Source organism: Canis aureus, chromosome 3, assembly GCF_053574225.1.
Source record: "Canis aureus isolate CA01 chromosome 3, VMU_Caureus_v.1.0, whole genome shotgun sequence".
Lineage (NCBI taxonomy): Eukaryota > Metazoa > Chordata > Mammalia > Carnivora > Canidae > Canis > Canis aureus.
Window position 1 is genome coordinate 27,661,245 of NC_135613.1, and position 12,226 is coordinate 27,673,470.

General features: G+C 56.6%; 1 protein-coding gene across 16 annotated transcripts in view; it reads right to left on the reverse strand.

Annotated features, from left to right (window-relative positions):
- Window positions 1-12,226, reverse strand: part of CAMTA1 (calmodulin binding transcription activator 1) — an 847,309-nt gene that overhangs the window by 83,792 nt on the left and 751,291 nt on the right. For all 16 annotated transcript variants that reach the window (XM_077891382.1, XM_077891378.1, XM_077891377.1 and 13 more), the window contains 2 exons: window positions 6,917-7,057; window positions 3,517-5,363 (listed from right to left, as the gene is read on the reverse strand). In XM_077891382.1, the coding sequence (XP_077747508.1) occupies window positions 3,517-5,363; window positions 6,917-7,057 (1,988 nt within the window). The remainder of the gene's footprint in view (window positions 1-3,516; window positions 5,364-6,916; window positions 7,058-12,226) is intronic.

Here is a 12,226-nt window from a genome sequence, read left to right on the forward strand (position 1 = left end):
ATGTAACCAGGGTAGATCTTGGGGCACATGTGTGCACATGTGCGTGGATGTGTGTGTGCGTGCATGTGTGTGTATGTGTGTGCTGGTGACCAGCTGCAGCTGCAGGTGAAGAGGGGGACAGAGCATCTGGGAGGTGGGGAGGGACGCTCCCAGAAGAGACAGCAGGGTGGCCTGGCCTTAGCTTTCTGGCAGAGTGGATTTTAGAGCTGGGCCAGTTTAGCTCACGCTCATATTTACAGCCTCAGAAGTGTCTGTCCCCCAGCCTAGGTGTCTTGCTATGTGTGTTGCTACATGTCTTGCTTGGCATAGTGTGGCTAGAACCGAGCTCCTGGCACAGTTGGCCAGGAAGACAGGGGCAAACGTGCCAGCCAGGAGGCTGTGAGGGGGAGAGAAGGGTTGAGAGAGAGGTGTGTCTCGTGTAGGGGAACCCAGGAGGGGGTGGCCCTTGCTGCTGGACTGGGGACTGTGGCCAGGGAGGGGGAGGATGGTGAGGAGGAAGTAGCTGGTCAGAGTCACTGGGGCCTCTCTCTGCAGAGGCCTCACCGTGTGGCCATTTGGCTCCAAAGGGACCAGCTGGGTGGCATCTGTGCATTTTCCATATCAAATTGAATTTGAGTTGCTTTTGTTTCCTGGAAACCTCAAGGGCTTCTGGAAAACCAGGGCTGGAGGCTCCCTCTTGGAGGTGCCCAGACCCACATTCTTTCCTGCTCCCGTGCTGCCCTCGCGTGGCAGGCTGCTGAACTGACTTTCCTTGAGGTACGATTTGGGGACCTGCCGGTTTTTGGGTACAGAACAGGGGACCAAGTCTGCTAATAGCTCCTTGCTAGTGCCCCAGGCCCACAGTGGCCAGACTGCGGGCCTGGACCCATGCCGGGGGCTGGTGTGCACAGGCTGAGGCTGGGGAAAGAGAGGTCCCCCTTATCCCTTGGTCCAGTTCCTGCAGGACTTAGGCTCTGGTGGCGGGGGTGAGGGGGAAGTTCCAAGGGTCCTGACAGACAAATCTCCCAGGCCTAGGACCTGCAGGGTCTTGAGGCCACCCCTCTCAGCCATTTACAGATAAGGAAACTGAGGCCCAGGGAGTCAGGTCTCACAGTTGACCTCTTGCTACATACCCCTCTCTGTCCCTCTGAGATGCTTTCTTAGCCCTGTGCTGGTTGGGAGGAGGGATGGGCAGGCTGCTGGGCTGAGCTGACCTGGGGTGGGAAGTGAAATGTGGTGGGGACTATGAGGATGCCACTGGGCTCAGCATCATGGACAGGGTCAAACTGAGCCATACCAGGAGTAGGCTTGGTCAGAATCTTCCGAAGTCTTGGAGGTGGAGCACATGGAGGTGGATGGAAGAGGCAGGTGCTGCCTGAGTACTTTACTCAGTCCTTAATAACAACTCAGTGAGATAAGAGATATCATTGCCCATTTCAGAAACAATAAAGGTGGCAACCTTGCCCAAAGTTACCAGCTAGTGAGTATGGGGCACATCCTGTCTGGCCCCAGCCCCATGCTCCTCAGCACACGAGGTAGTGGCCTCTGGACACCTCTCAACATGTTGTACACAGACACGGTGCATGGACAGAAGCTGCTCTGTCTAGACCCCTGCCGTCTTTCCGGGACCCCCTTGTATGAAGCCTGGGCCACTAGCTGAGCTGATGTGGCATCTTTCTGAGAGCTGGGTACATCTGTGCCTGATTTTATCTGTGCTTTGCCATAAAAGGAGAAGAAGTAATGAGCCTCCTGGAAAGAATTGTTAACAGTGAGGCCCACAATCTCGGTGACTTCCCCAAGGTTGTAAGCAGTCAACCAGTGAGTAGGAGGGACAGGAAACTGCTTCGTGTGGCCTCTGTGCCACAGTCATGGTGGCAGGACCCCAAAAGGACCACAGGAAGCCTCAAGCTGTGACAGCCACAGAACAAGTATTCACTGATTACTTACTACGGGCAAGTACTAAACCAAAATTCCTGGCACTACATCTTTGCCCCAAGGAGGGTACGTCTGTTACCCCCATTTTACAGATGAGGAAACCCAGTCACAGAAAAGTGACATCATTGCAGAGTCCAATTGATACCTCGGAATATCCTCTAAGATTTGCTCCATCCATGGGCCATGTTGTCCCCTTCACCAGGGCCCGAGGGGGAGACAAAGCTGAGACTGAGCGGGCATCTGGGTGGTTCAGTGGTTGAGCATCTGTCTTTGGCTCAGGTCATGATCCCAGGTTCTGGGATTGAGTTCTGCATTGGGCTCCCGGTGCATGGAGCCTGCTTCTCCCTCTGCCTGTGTCTCTGCCTCTCTCTCTCTCTCTCTCTCTGTGTCTCTCATGAATAAATAAATAAAATCTTAAAAAAAAATGCTGAGACTGGCTCAGTGGAGCACTCCACTTCTCAGAGCACCCTGTTGGTCTAGTCCTGAGACTCCCGCATCATCCTCGGGAGCCCCTCAATCACCTGGGGCTGTAACATGCACAGGCTTTGGCCAGAGTCCCTGCACTGCCTGCACCTGAAGAGCTTTTGTGGAATCTGTATTCTTGCTTTGAGCTACCCTGTGAGATTCATGGTCTTCAAGAACACCCTTCTCTTGGTCTACTAGACAGCCGCCCCTTACCCCAGTGTCCACAGGACACACAGCAGTGGGACCAGGAGATCCGTGGGCAACCACCTCCCTGGAAGAAAGTGTGGTGATTGCTCTGCTCCCCAAGCACCTGGCAGGTGAGCTGGGAGAGGTCAATGAGCGAGCTGCAGTGTGCAGCAGGGCAGTAGGGAAACCTCGGGCCACGCTGTCCCCTTCCTGTGCCATTTAACCTCTGAGAGAAAGCAAAGGTTTCTTCTTTAAACGCCATGCCACTGTGGCGAGACCTGGGTTTTCCGACGACCCTGGCTTTGGGATAGTGATCCTCCATGTCAGAGGTCAGCTGACAGGAACTGAGACTACCAGAAGTGGCAGAGAGTTGGGGAAGGGGCACAGGTGGGGGATCCTGAGTCAGGAGATCAGGTCAGGCTCCTCTACAAAACCAAAGGTCAGATCCTACTTTTGATTTTGTAGAGGCTGGATTTATCCGAGAAATTTTCACGGATGCCTATTTGGAAGCCATACCCTTCCTCTCAGGTTGATGGGAATTGGTTTATATTTTGTTTTTAGTGAAGCAAATCAAGAGTAATGGCTATGGATGGTCTATGGTGGTGAGTTTTGAATTTGTTTTGTTTTGTTTTAGCAGCCCTAGGACATTTTTAAAAAGAAAAAAAAAAAAGGAAGCAGAGCAAAACTCAGATGGGATGTTAATACTTAAGCCAGGTAACAGCAGACTGTTACTCCGGGGCAGTGGGGAGGCCACCTGGCCCCCCGGAGATCCTTGATTGTCAAGCTACTTGCTTCAGTGAAGTCTGAGAAGCATAGCTCATGGGGACAGAGGAAGGGGACAACTCTGTCTGTATGTCCAGAGCTCCATCCAAAGGGCGGCCACATGGAAGTGAGCCTCCCTCGGCTGCGCGCTGGCGGCAGGTTGGGGAGGCCAGGGCAGCAGCAGCTTACCTCTGGGTAAGACCACTCCGGGGAGTAGTCGGTCACCATGAACACCCGTCCGCTCTGCTGCAGCATCCCCAGGGTGCCCTGCGCCGGGGTGGCAGAGACCACCTCAGCCACGTGCATGTAGGCCATGGTGCCGGCCCCGCCCTCGGCACTGCTCAGCTGCAGGCTCCCCTGCTGGGGGCTGCAGCAGGGGATGCACATCTCCGCCTGCGCGAAGGGGGCGCGGGCCCCATCTTCCGACTGGGAGAGCGCTGTGCTGTCCCCCGACACCAGCTGGTGCCCGTAGATGGTGCTGCTGCCCCCTTCCACGGAGATGAAGTCATTGATCAGGTCGGAGAACTGGTTGCTGAAGGAGATGTCAAAGTGGTCCAGGCTGAGCTCCATGTTGGAGGCGTTGCCCAGGCCAGGCTGGGCCACGGGGTAGAGTCCCTGCACCACGTTGCCCGGGAGGATGGGGACACCGCCGGCACTGCGGATCACCCCAGTGGTCTCGGGCTGCAGGTAGTGCTCAGAGCTACAGGCCTGTAGCTCCCCAGACTTGATGAGGCCCTCGCCCCCTTCGGCCACCTGAGAAGTCTCCATGGTGACCTCCCCTTCCGCAGCCATGGCCTGGAAATTGGCCTGGAACTGCATGAGGTGAAGGGAGGAAGTGGACTCTATCCTTGTCTCCACGTGGCCGCTGCAGGAGCTGGTTTGGGACGAGGCCTCCGTTTTCACCGTGGGCATCACAAAGGTGCCCCCGGAGTCATTCAGGCTGCTGTGGGCGTTCTGCTCGAGGGGGAGAGGCTTGCTGGCATCCTGCAGGAAGAAGCTTGGGGAAGGGGTCTGGTGGACGTGGGGGCTGTGACCCGTCTGGCTGAAGCTGGACGTGTAGTCTTTGTTGGAGTCGATTGCACTGAAGTCCATCTGCTCCAGGGTGGTGCTGGGACTCAGGCCGCCGCCAGACGGCAGGAGGCTGGAGCCGGCCGACAGGGTGAGGGAGCTGGAGGCTGCGGCCGCCGCCGAGGACGAGTACGCTTCTTTGGCCATCTGCTGCTCAAAAGAGGTGTCCTCGGTCTTAATCTCCTTCGTGAGGACGGTGGTGAAGCTGAAGCCCCTCTCCACTGGTGGCGAGTGCCGGACGTTGGTGCTGACCATCTCCGCTTTCAGGCCTCCACCCCCATACGTCTGGCCCTGCTTTGGGTTATTGAGGAAACAGTCGGGGTCAAAGTTCATGGTGGTTTCTGGAATCTTCCGGCCACCATCGAGGGTGGTGGAGAGGACCAGCTCTTCGGACACGTTGGTGGGCAGCATCGACAGGCTCTCCGAGCTGCCCGCGGTGGGGAAGGCGAACTTGTGGCCGTCGGAGCTCACGGCCAGGACGAGGCCCTGAGAGGCGTCAGGCGAGAGGAGGTGGTGGTTGGGGCCAGTGGTAGGGGACATGGTGTATACGGCCTCGTTGGTGACCTCAGACATAAACACCGTGGCGCTCTGGGACAGGCTCCCCATCACGGAGGCCACGGCCATGCTGGACACACCCGTGACCACGGGGCTGTCCACCATGTCCGGGTCGCTGTTGAGGCCGCTGCTGATGGACACAGGGGAGCTCTGGGTGGTGTCGGGCACCTCCACCTGGTTGGTGGAGGAGACCTCCGTGCTGTTCTGGTGCAGCAGCACAGGCTTGGCCACCTTGCCGTTCCTCTTCTCGCGGCTCGAGCCTTTGCTGTGGCTGTGCTCGTGCTTGCCCTCGGACACATCGTTGTGTTGCACCTCTGCGTGACTCCCGTACCCCCCTGTCCGCGGCTCGACCTTCGGCGAGATGATACGGTGTTTGGCACTGTTGCACTTGTGGTGCACGCTGCTGCCCGCTCCTGTGAAAATCAGAGGCACACCATGCACACACGCGCACGCACACATGCACACACGGCCACACACGCACACGCAAAGAGAAAATCAGAGCTGGGTCTGCAGCAGGTCCTGTCTCTGAGCAGCTGGGGGCTGGCAAAGCCCAACCTGGGAGCCCAGACAGGCCACTCACCCCTGGGGCTGGCGTGTGACCCACACTCAGGATCTCTGGCCTCCGGACCCCAGTCCCCGGGGCTCTCACACACTCAATGTAACCATCAATCAGACCAGTTGGGCTTTCTCCCTGATGTGTTTATACTACTACTACTACTACTACTACTACTACTACTACCACTACTAGTGCTCCAGTACACAGGTGGCTGGGAAGAAGAAGATGGAGAGCCTGTCACCTTCTGGGAAAATCTTTTCCACCTTCAGAGACAGATACTATTTAGTGAAACAGCTCTTGCTGGCCAGATGGGCTCAGCCCAGAGTGGTGGCCGTGTCTCTCTCCCCTCCCCCAAATTTCCACACCTATTCAGGCTGCACAGTGGGGTTTTGGGGGTGGGGGGGTTGAAAAGCAATGCTGTCTCTCTGGATTACCTCTCAGGCTCCAGGACCAAAGAGGGTTCTAGACTCTGCTCCAGAAGCAGAAAGGTATCTGCCCCTCTTTCCCATTTGCCCAGCCCAGGCCTGTCCTCAACTCTTTGTGGGTCAAAATCCCTGTAAGACCCAAGCAAAGACAGAGCCCTAAACCCCCAGCTCAGTGGCAGAGAGGGAGAAAGTCCTAGGCTGAATCTGGCCAGTCTCCCCAGGGCTCCACAAATGAGGTCCCCCGCACACAGCAGCCAGGTCGACTCTTCTTTCTCTCCCCTCTGCCATTATTTTCATTCCATCTGATGAGGGTCACTTCACTTTTGATAAAAAGGTGAATTCTCCCTTGAGCCTATTATGGCCTCACCATGATGATTCCTAAATGCATGGACTTTGCACAGAAGTGACATGACCCTCTAATGGAAATATCTAATTAAGGTAGAGAAGGAGGTAGAGAATACACATTTCTAAGAGCAAATATCATTATCAGAAAAATAGACACATTAGGACAGGGAGTGCGGGACACTTTATATTCTTGGAAGAGACAGAGGTTAAAGAAGGACGTTTAGCTTGAGTGGTCCTATTGACTCAGGGCTGACCTCCCTGAAAAGCCCATGTCAACCCTGTGCCCGGGCACCTGGGCTTCCTGCTGACGATACCCAAGATGGGGCCTGGAGGGTACCTGCTGTGTGTAGACAAGACCTGGATCTCCAACCCCATGCACTTCCCAACACTGCTGCCCCCATTCCTAGTGGGAGCTGGCTCTCTGGAAATTGCTCTCTCCTGCCTCAAGTGGGCTGCCCACGAGCCCCATGGGGCAGGACTAGAGTGAGTGTGTCCTAGGTGCTTCCTGCACGGGGTCCTGGCTCCTGGCTGACCCTGCTCAGCTCACTGGACATCGAGGCTACCCCTGAGGTGGAGAGCCACACCCACTATCTGGGAGAGCCTCCCCCTTATCCCCTCTGCCCCAGGGGGCCCTGCTCACCCAAGCTGCCAGTGCAGAGGCAGTTGTGAGTCCGAGGCTGTGGCTTTGTCTGGTGGCTGTCGAGGATCTGCTGCACCAGCTGCTCCACGGAGAAGCCTGAGCTGCTGTTTCCATTACTGCAGGTCCACTTGATGCCGTGGACTATGGGGGAGAGAGGCAGAGGGGCAGACAGAGGTCACGGGGTGCAGGGGCAGTGCCTGGGAGGGATGGCACCTGGGCCCTCCCAGAGCGTAGCCCCCTCGCCACTGGGAGGCTGGCTCTAGGGCTGAACTGATGCACACGAGGAGTGGGGGAGAGAGGAGGGAGGACGAGGGGGGAGGGCCAGGCTGCCCTACCAGACCCCCCACTCCCACTGGGAGCTCCGTGCTCCTCCTCTGCCTTTCCTCCTCCCCTCCCTATGGTGCCCTCTGGGGGAGGGGATCGCCTAGAGATTCACTTCTGTTTTCCTAAAGTCCAAGTGCCCCAGAGCGGCTCTTCAGAGGGTCCAGGAGGGAGATGGGCAGGGCCCCCCAGATAGTGGAGATTTGCAGAGGAGATGGAGGCTGTGTGCTGGGGTGGATGCCCAGACCTGGAGGGGATCTTCTGCTTCTCATTCTCACCAGACCTCCGAGGGCTGCAGGCTAGGCAGGGGGTGGGGAGGGCAGGACTGAAGGGCCACATGGCCTGGCCAGTGGATGCTTGCTGATGACCAGCTACCTGGACAGCCAACCCTGGATGGATCCGCAGGATGGCTGAGGGTAGGCTTCCTGCTCGGCCTGTGGACTGATGGGTTTCATGCCCACCTGCTCCACAGTCCTCAGCTGAAGCCGACCCTGCCGGCACCCCAGGCATATGGCATAGCCCAGCTCTCTCTGGTGGCTCTAGAGGGCCAGGTTCCAGAGGCAGGGAATCTGGACATAGCCCTGGGGCTGGGGGCCAGTGCCCAGGGCTCCAGGAGGGACCCAGCTTGCTGTGAATCAGGGACAGTGGGAACAGGTGGCCTGGGAAGAGAAGCCAGGCAGGGCCATGCTAGGGAGAGGCCAGGGGCTTTGCCAACGCAAAGACTACTTCCTTTCTCCTCTGGAGGAGCTTCTTTCACACAGGTTTCAGGGAAAGAACCATCACAATGCTCAGTGCCTGCCCTGGCTCTGTGAGGCTCCAGAAGGCAGTCCACACAGTGTAGGAGTCAGATCCACATCTGGATGTGAGTCCAGGTTTCAGTTTTGTTGTGTGAATTTGGGCAGGTCACTGAGCCTGTCTGAGTCTCAGTGCCCTAACCTGTGAAATGGGAACAGGAGGAAACCCCACCCACCTGCCTTGCACCTCGTATGTATGCAACAAGAACAGCTGTGGTCCTGACTGTCACTGGTAGTGATGGGGATGACCAGGCACAGGGCTGGTCTTACCCCACAGCCTGGCCGGTGCTGTGAGACCTGGACTTGGGGGAGAAAGTTGCTTGCTGTGACAGCCACCCATGGCTCTGCTTCAGAACACCAAGGGGGAGAGCTCACGGCTGTTGTTCCTTGTCAACTCGTTTATGTAGGACTTCAGTGGTTTTTCAAAGAAAACCCTTCGTGTGTGGGTGGTGATATGCTGGGAATCCTGGCAGGTTCTTTTTCCCTTTTCTGTGCATCTGCCCCAGGTGTCCAGCCCATTCTGATGAGGCCTGTGGCCCTGCTCCCTGAGGGTCCTGGCTTCTGGTGCGTCATCGCACGGGGATGGGAGGGTTGCTGCTGAGTGGCTTCCGTCTCCAAGCTAGCTGAGCTGCCCTGTGAAGTCGTGTCTGGCTGTTCCGAGGGCTGTATGATGGGCACATCCAGGGGGTGGTGGGGTGATTTCCAGTCTACCTGCTTCCACCTTGGATCCCTCGGGGAGCTCTCTGGCAGCCCTAGGTCACCTGCGCTCCTGTGGCATCAAGCCCCACCTTGTCTTCTGCAGCCAAAAGGGAAGGCCCAGGCCAGGGATTTGCAGATCTCACTAGAGCTATGGAGGTCTTCTCAAATAAACCTCTACTTGGAAATCCAGTATGGAAGACGATAACAGCAGAAGGGGCCTGGTCAAGGCAGGAGTGAAGGCCAAGGTCCACTATCTGTCCTCACGCCTGGGACCTCCTGGCTGAGGCCTTTTTCTACACTTCTTGTTTTATAGAGGAGGAAGCAGAGGCTGGGCAGGGGGAGGGAGGGCAGGGTTTGAGGACCTCTCCCCTTGCACTATACTGCTGCATGCGGAGATGGCGTATCCCAGCCCCTGCTCCGGGGTGGTGCCAGGTTTTTTTTGAAAGCTCTCAGGAGTTCCTCATGGGTAGCCAGGATGGCAAACCCACATCTCTGTCCTAAGCCTGAATCCTGTAGGTACTGCAAGCCTGGGAGCAAAAAAACCTCCGGAGGCCCACCATAGCGGGTCCTACCTAAGGGGGACTCTGAGCGGGTGCCCGTTGCAAAGCTAGACCAAGGTGTTCTCAGGAAAGCCCCCAACTGGGTCTGAAAGTGGCTCACTGGAGAGAGGACCTGTGGGCTTCCGCACGGGGCAGCCCACCTCTGGTTTCTGGCCACATGGCCACTCCTTGCCCAAAGGTCTGGGTCTTGGGGTGGATGGGCAGGTACCTCTACTGGAGTCTTCTGGCATTTCTGACCAGAGCCCCCCCCTCATCCCCCCACCTTTCCAGGCTTCCTCTCCAGCCCTGCCATGCGGGTGTGCTTGCTGCATTCTTTCTGCCTCTTGCTCTCCTCTTTCTGTTGTGAAGGTTATAAAATGAAAACCCAGTGAAGGGTGACAGATTGCAAGCAGAGAATTTCTGGATGCTTAATGCAAATTATCTACTGTCTTGGCACATTCAATATGCAGATTGTGTGCCTCCCCCTCTGGTGGGGGCGGGGAGAGAAGCCCCCTCCTCCAAGCTGGTGAGTTGTTAGTACTGAATATCAAATACTATCAAGACGGCTTTTAACATGTCATGCTCTGCTTCCCGACACGTAATGAATCAGCGGGAAAGGAGATTTCTATGGGAAAAGAGCTTTTTATGAAGGGAAGGTTAATAAACACGTGTGCTGCCTGCCTGTCCCCTGCCCCTCCCTCTTTGCAAAAGCAGCAAAAGGGAAACTGCATTAAAAATACATTTGATTAAGTGTAAGGTCATGACCTGAGGTCGGTTGGAGAGGGGGTTGGGGTGAAGGTGGATGCGAAGAAAGAGGAAAGGGAATTCCCAGAAAAATAGCATCCTGGTGGCTCTGGGTCATGTTTGTCCCCTCTGCTTGCTAGGTCTCACTGGAGGGCACCAGGTTCCTAATTCCCAGGCCATAGTCAGCCCCTCAGATGGGAGGAGCCCAACTTGTGCTGAATCCCGGGGGGTTGGGGGGGCTTCTCACAGCAACCTATGCACAGCCCTGGGCAGTAGTCCCAGGAAGGCTGGTCAGGGGAAGATACCACAGGGGGAGAAGGCAGGTATGGGTGGGCCAGGCCCACTCCTCCACAGGCCTGAACAGGCCAGGAGTTACCAGGAGGGACCCGCTTTCCCCCAGAAACTGGGGTGTGCAGGTGCTCCCGTGGCTTCCCCAGCAGCTCCACAGCCACCCTGAGACTTGCCACCTGCTTTGGCTGGGCTGCCCACATCATGCCCTGCATGAGGATGGGCCAGCAGAGCACAGGCCAGATGCCTGTTACAGGAACCCCTAGTCCACTCCAGTGGTGACCTGGCCTGTAGGCGACACTTACCCTAATTACCACCCACGACTAGGCAGCTATAATCCCACTAATATGAATAATCGAAATGAAATCAGTGACAACAGCATGTGGCCATGCTTTGGAGAGTATCTTCTGATGAACAATTTACCCAAGAGGAGGCCAACCACCGTGAACAGTCACTGGGATCTGGGAGACGGGCCTAGGTGGGGGTTCGCTGCCACCTGACGTAGGGTTATAGTTGCTTGGCTCCAGACTTGTGGTGGAGGTGGGGGTGGGGGTGGGGTGAGGGGGAGCTTTGGCTAGGTGGGCTCGGCCTGAGCCCAGGTGGACCTCCCTGTCATCCCCTTGGTGGAAGGAATTGCGTGCCCCCAAATTCTTAGGAATTCTTAGGTTGAAGCCCTAATCCCAATGGGACTGTGTTTGGAGACAGTGCCTTTCAGGAGGTGACAGGTTAAATGAGGTCCTAAGGGTGGGGCCCTGATCCAACAGGACTCCTGACCTTGTAGGAAGAGGAAGAGACACGGGGAGTATGTGTGCACAGTGGAGGCCACGTGAGGGCAGAGTGAGAGACAGCCGTCCGCAAGCTCTCCACCAACCAACCCTGCTGGCAGCTTGCTCTCTGACTTCCAGCTTCCAAAATATGAGATTATTCCCGTGGGTGAAATTCCCTGCTCTGTGCTATTCTGTTTCGGAAGCCCAGGGAGACTCAGTGTCCCCTCCTCCCCAGGCTTACTGACTGGAGCCCTAGAAGCCCCAGGAGAGAGCCACCAGCCCTGTGCACTGCACACTGGGTGTGTGTGCGTGTGTGCGCACATTCAAGAGGCCCCGAGATCAGGGACTTTCCAGACCCCAGCACTGTGCTAGTTTCCTTATATGTTGACTACATCGCAAAAAGAAATACGTAACAATATTTTTTTTCCCCGCTGGAGCATTTACTGTGGACAGGGCGTTGGGCGTGCTGGGCCACTCAGACTGTGGTCCTAGAAGCAGTGCAACCACCTGGGATCCTGCTAGAAATGCACATCCCCGTGCCCCAGGCCTACCGAATAAGAAATTCTGTCAACTGGGGCTCAGATCTGGGTCCTCACAAGCCCTCCAGGGGATTTGATGCTGGCTCAAGTTTGAGACCCACTCGTCTAGAGAATATGTCTCTAATCCCTCAACAATCCTTTAAGGAAGAATTATCGTCCCATTTCATGAATGTGAGGACTGAGACAGGAAAGTTACATGACTTGCTTAAGGTCACACAGCAGGTAAGTGGGGCTGCAAAGTCTAGCTTTTCCCACTACCCCACCTGCCCCCCAGGGCCTCCGGGGCTGCATCCCTACAGGGACCAAGGAAGGGCAGGAAGGTTACTTAGTGGGCGGAGGAGGGAGAGCTACCCCATCAGGTGCCTGAAAGTTTCTTCCATTTACAGCTGGACTCACTTCACTTCCTCGGGACAGAGTGTCTGATTTCCTGGGTGGCGATCACGCAGGGGACCCTGGAATCCGTGGCTGGGCCAGGTGCTGTCCTCTAGCCCACTGCCCATCCTGACTATGGAGGGTGTCAGCGGCCTCAGAAGGGCCAGACGGGCAGCCAGGCAGGGCCACCAGCCCAGGGAAACAGGACTTGCTATGGACCTGCTGTTGGAAGACTGGCTGCCAGCAA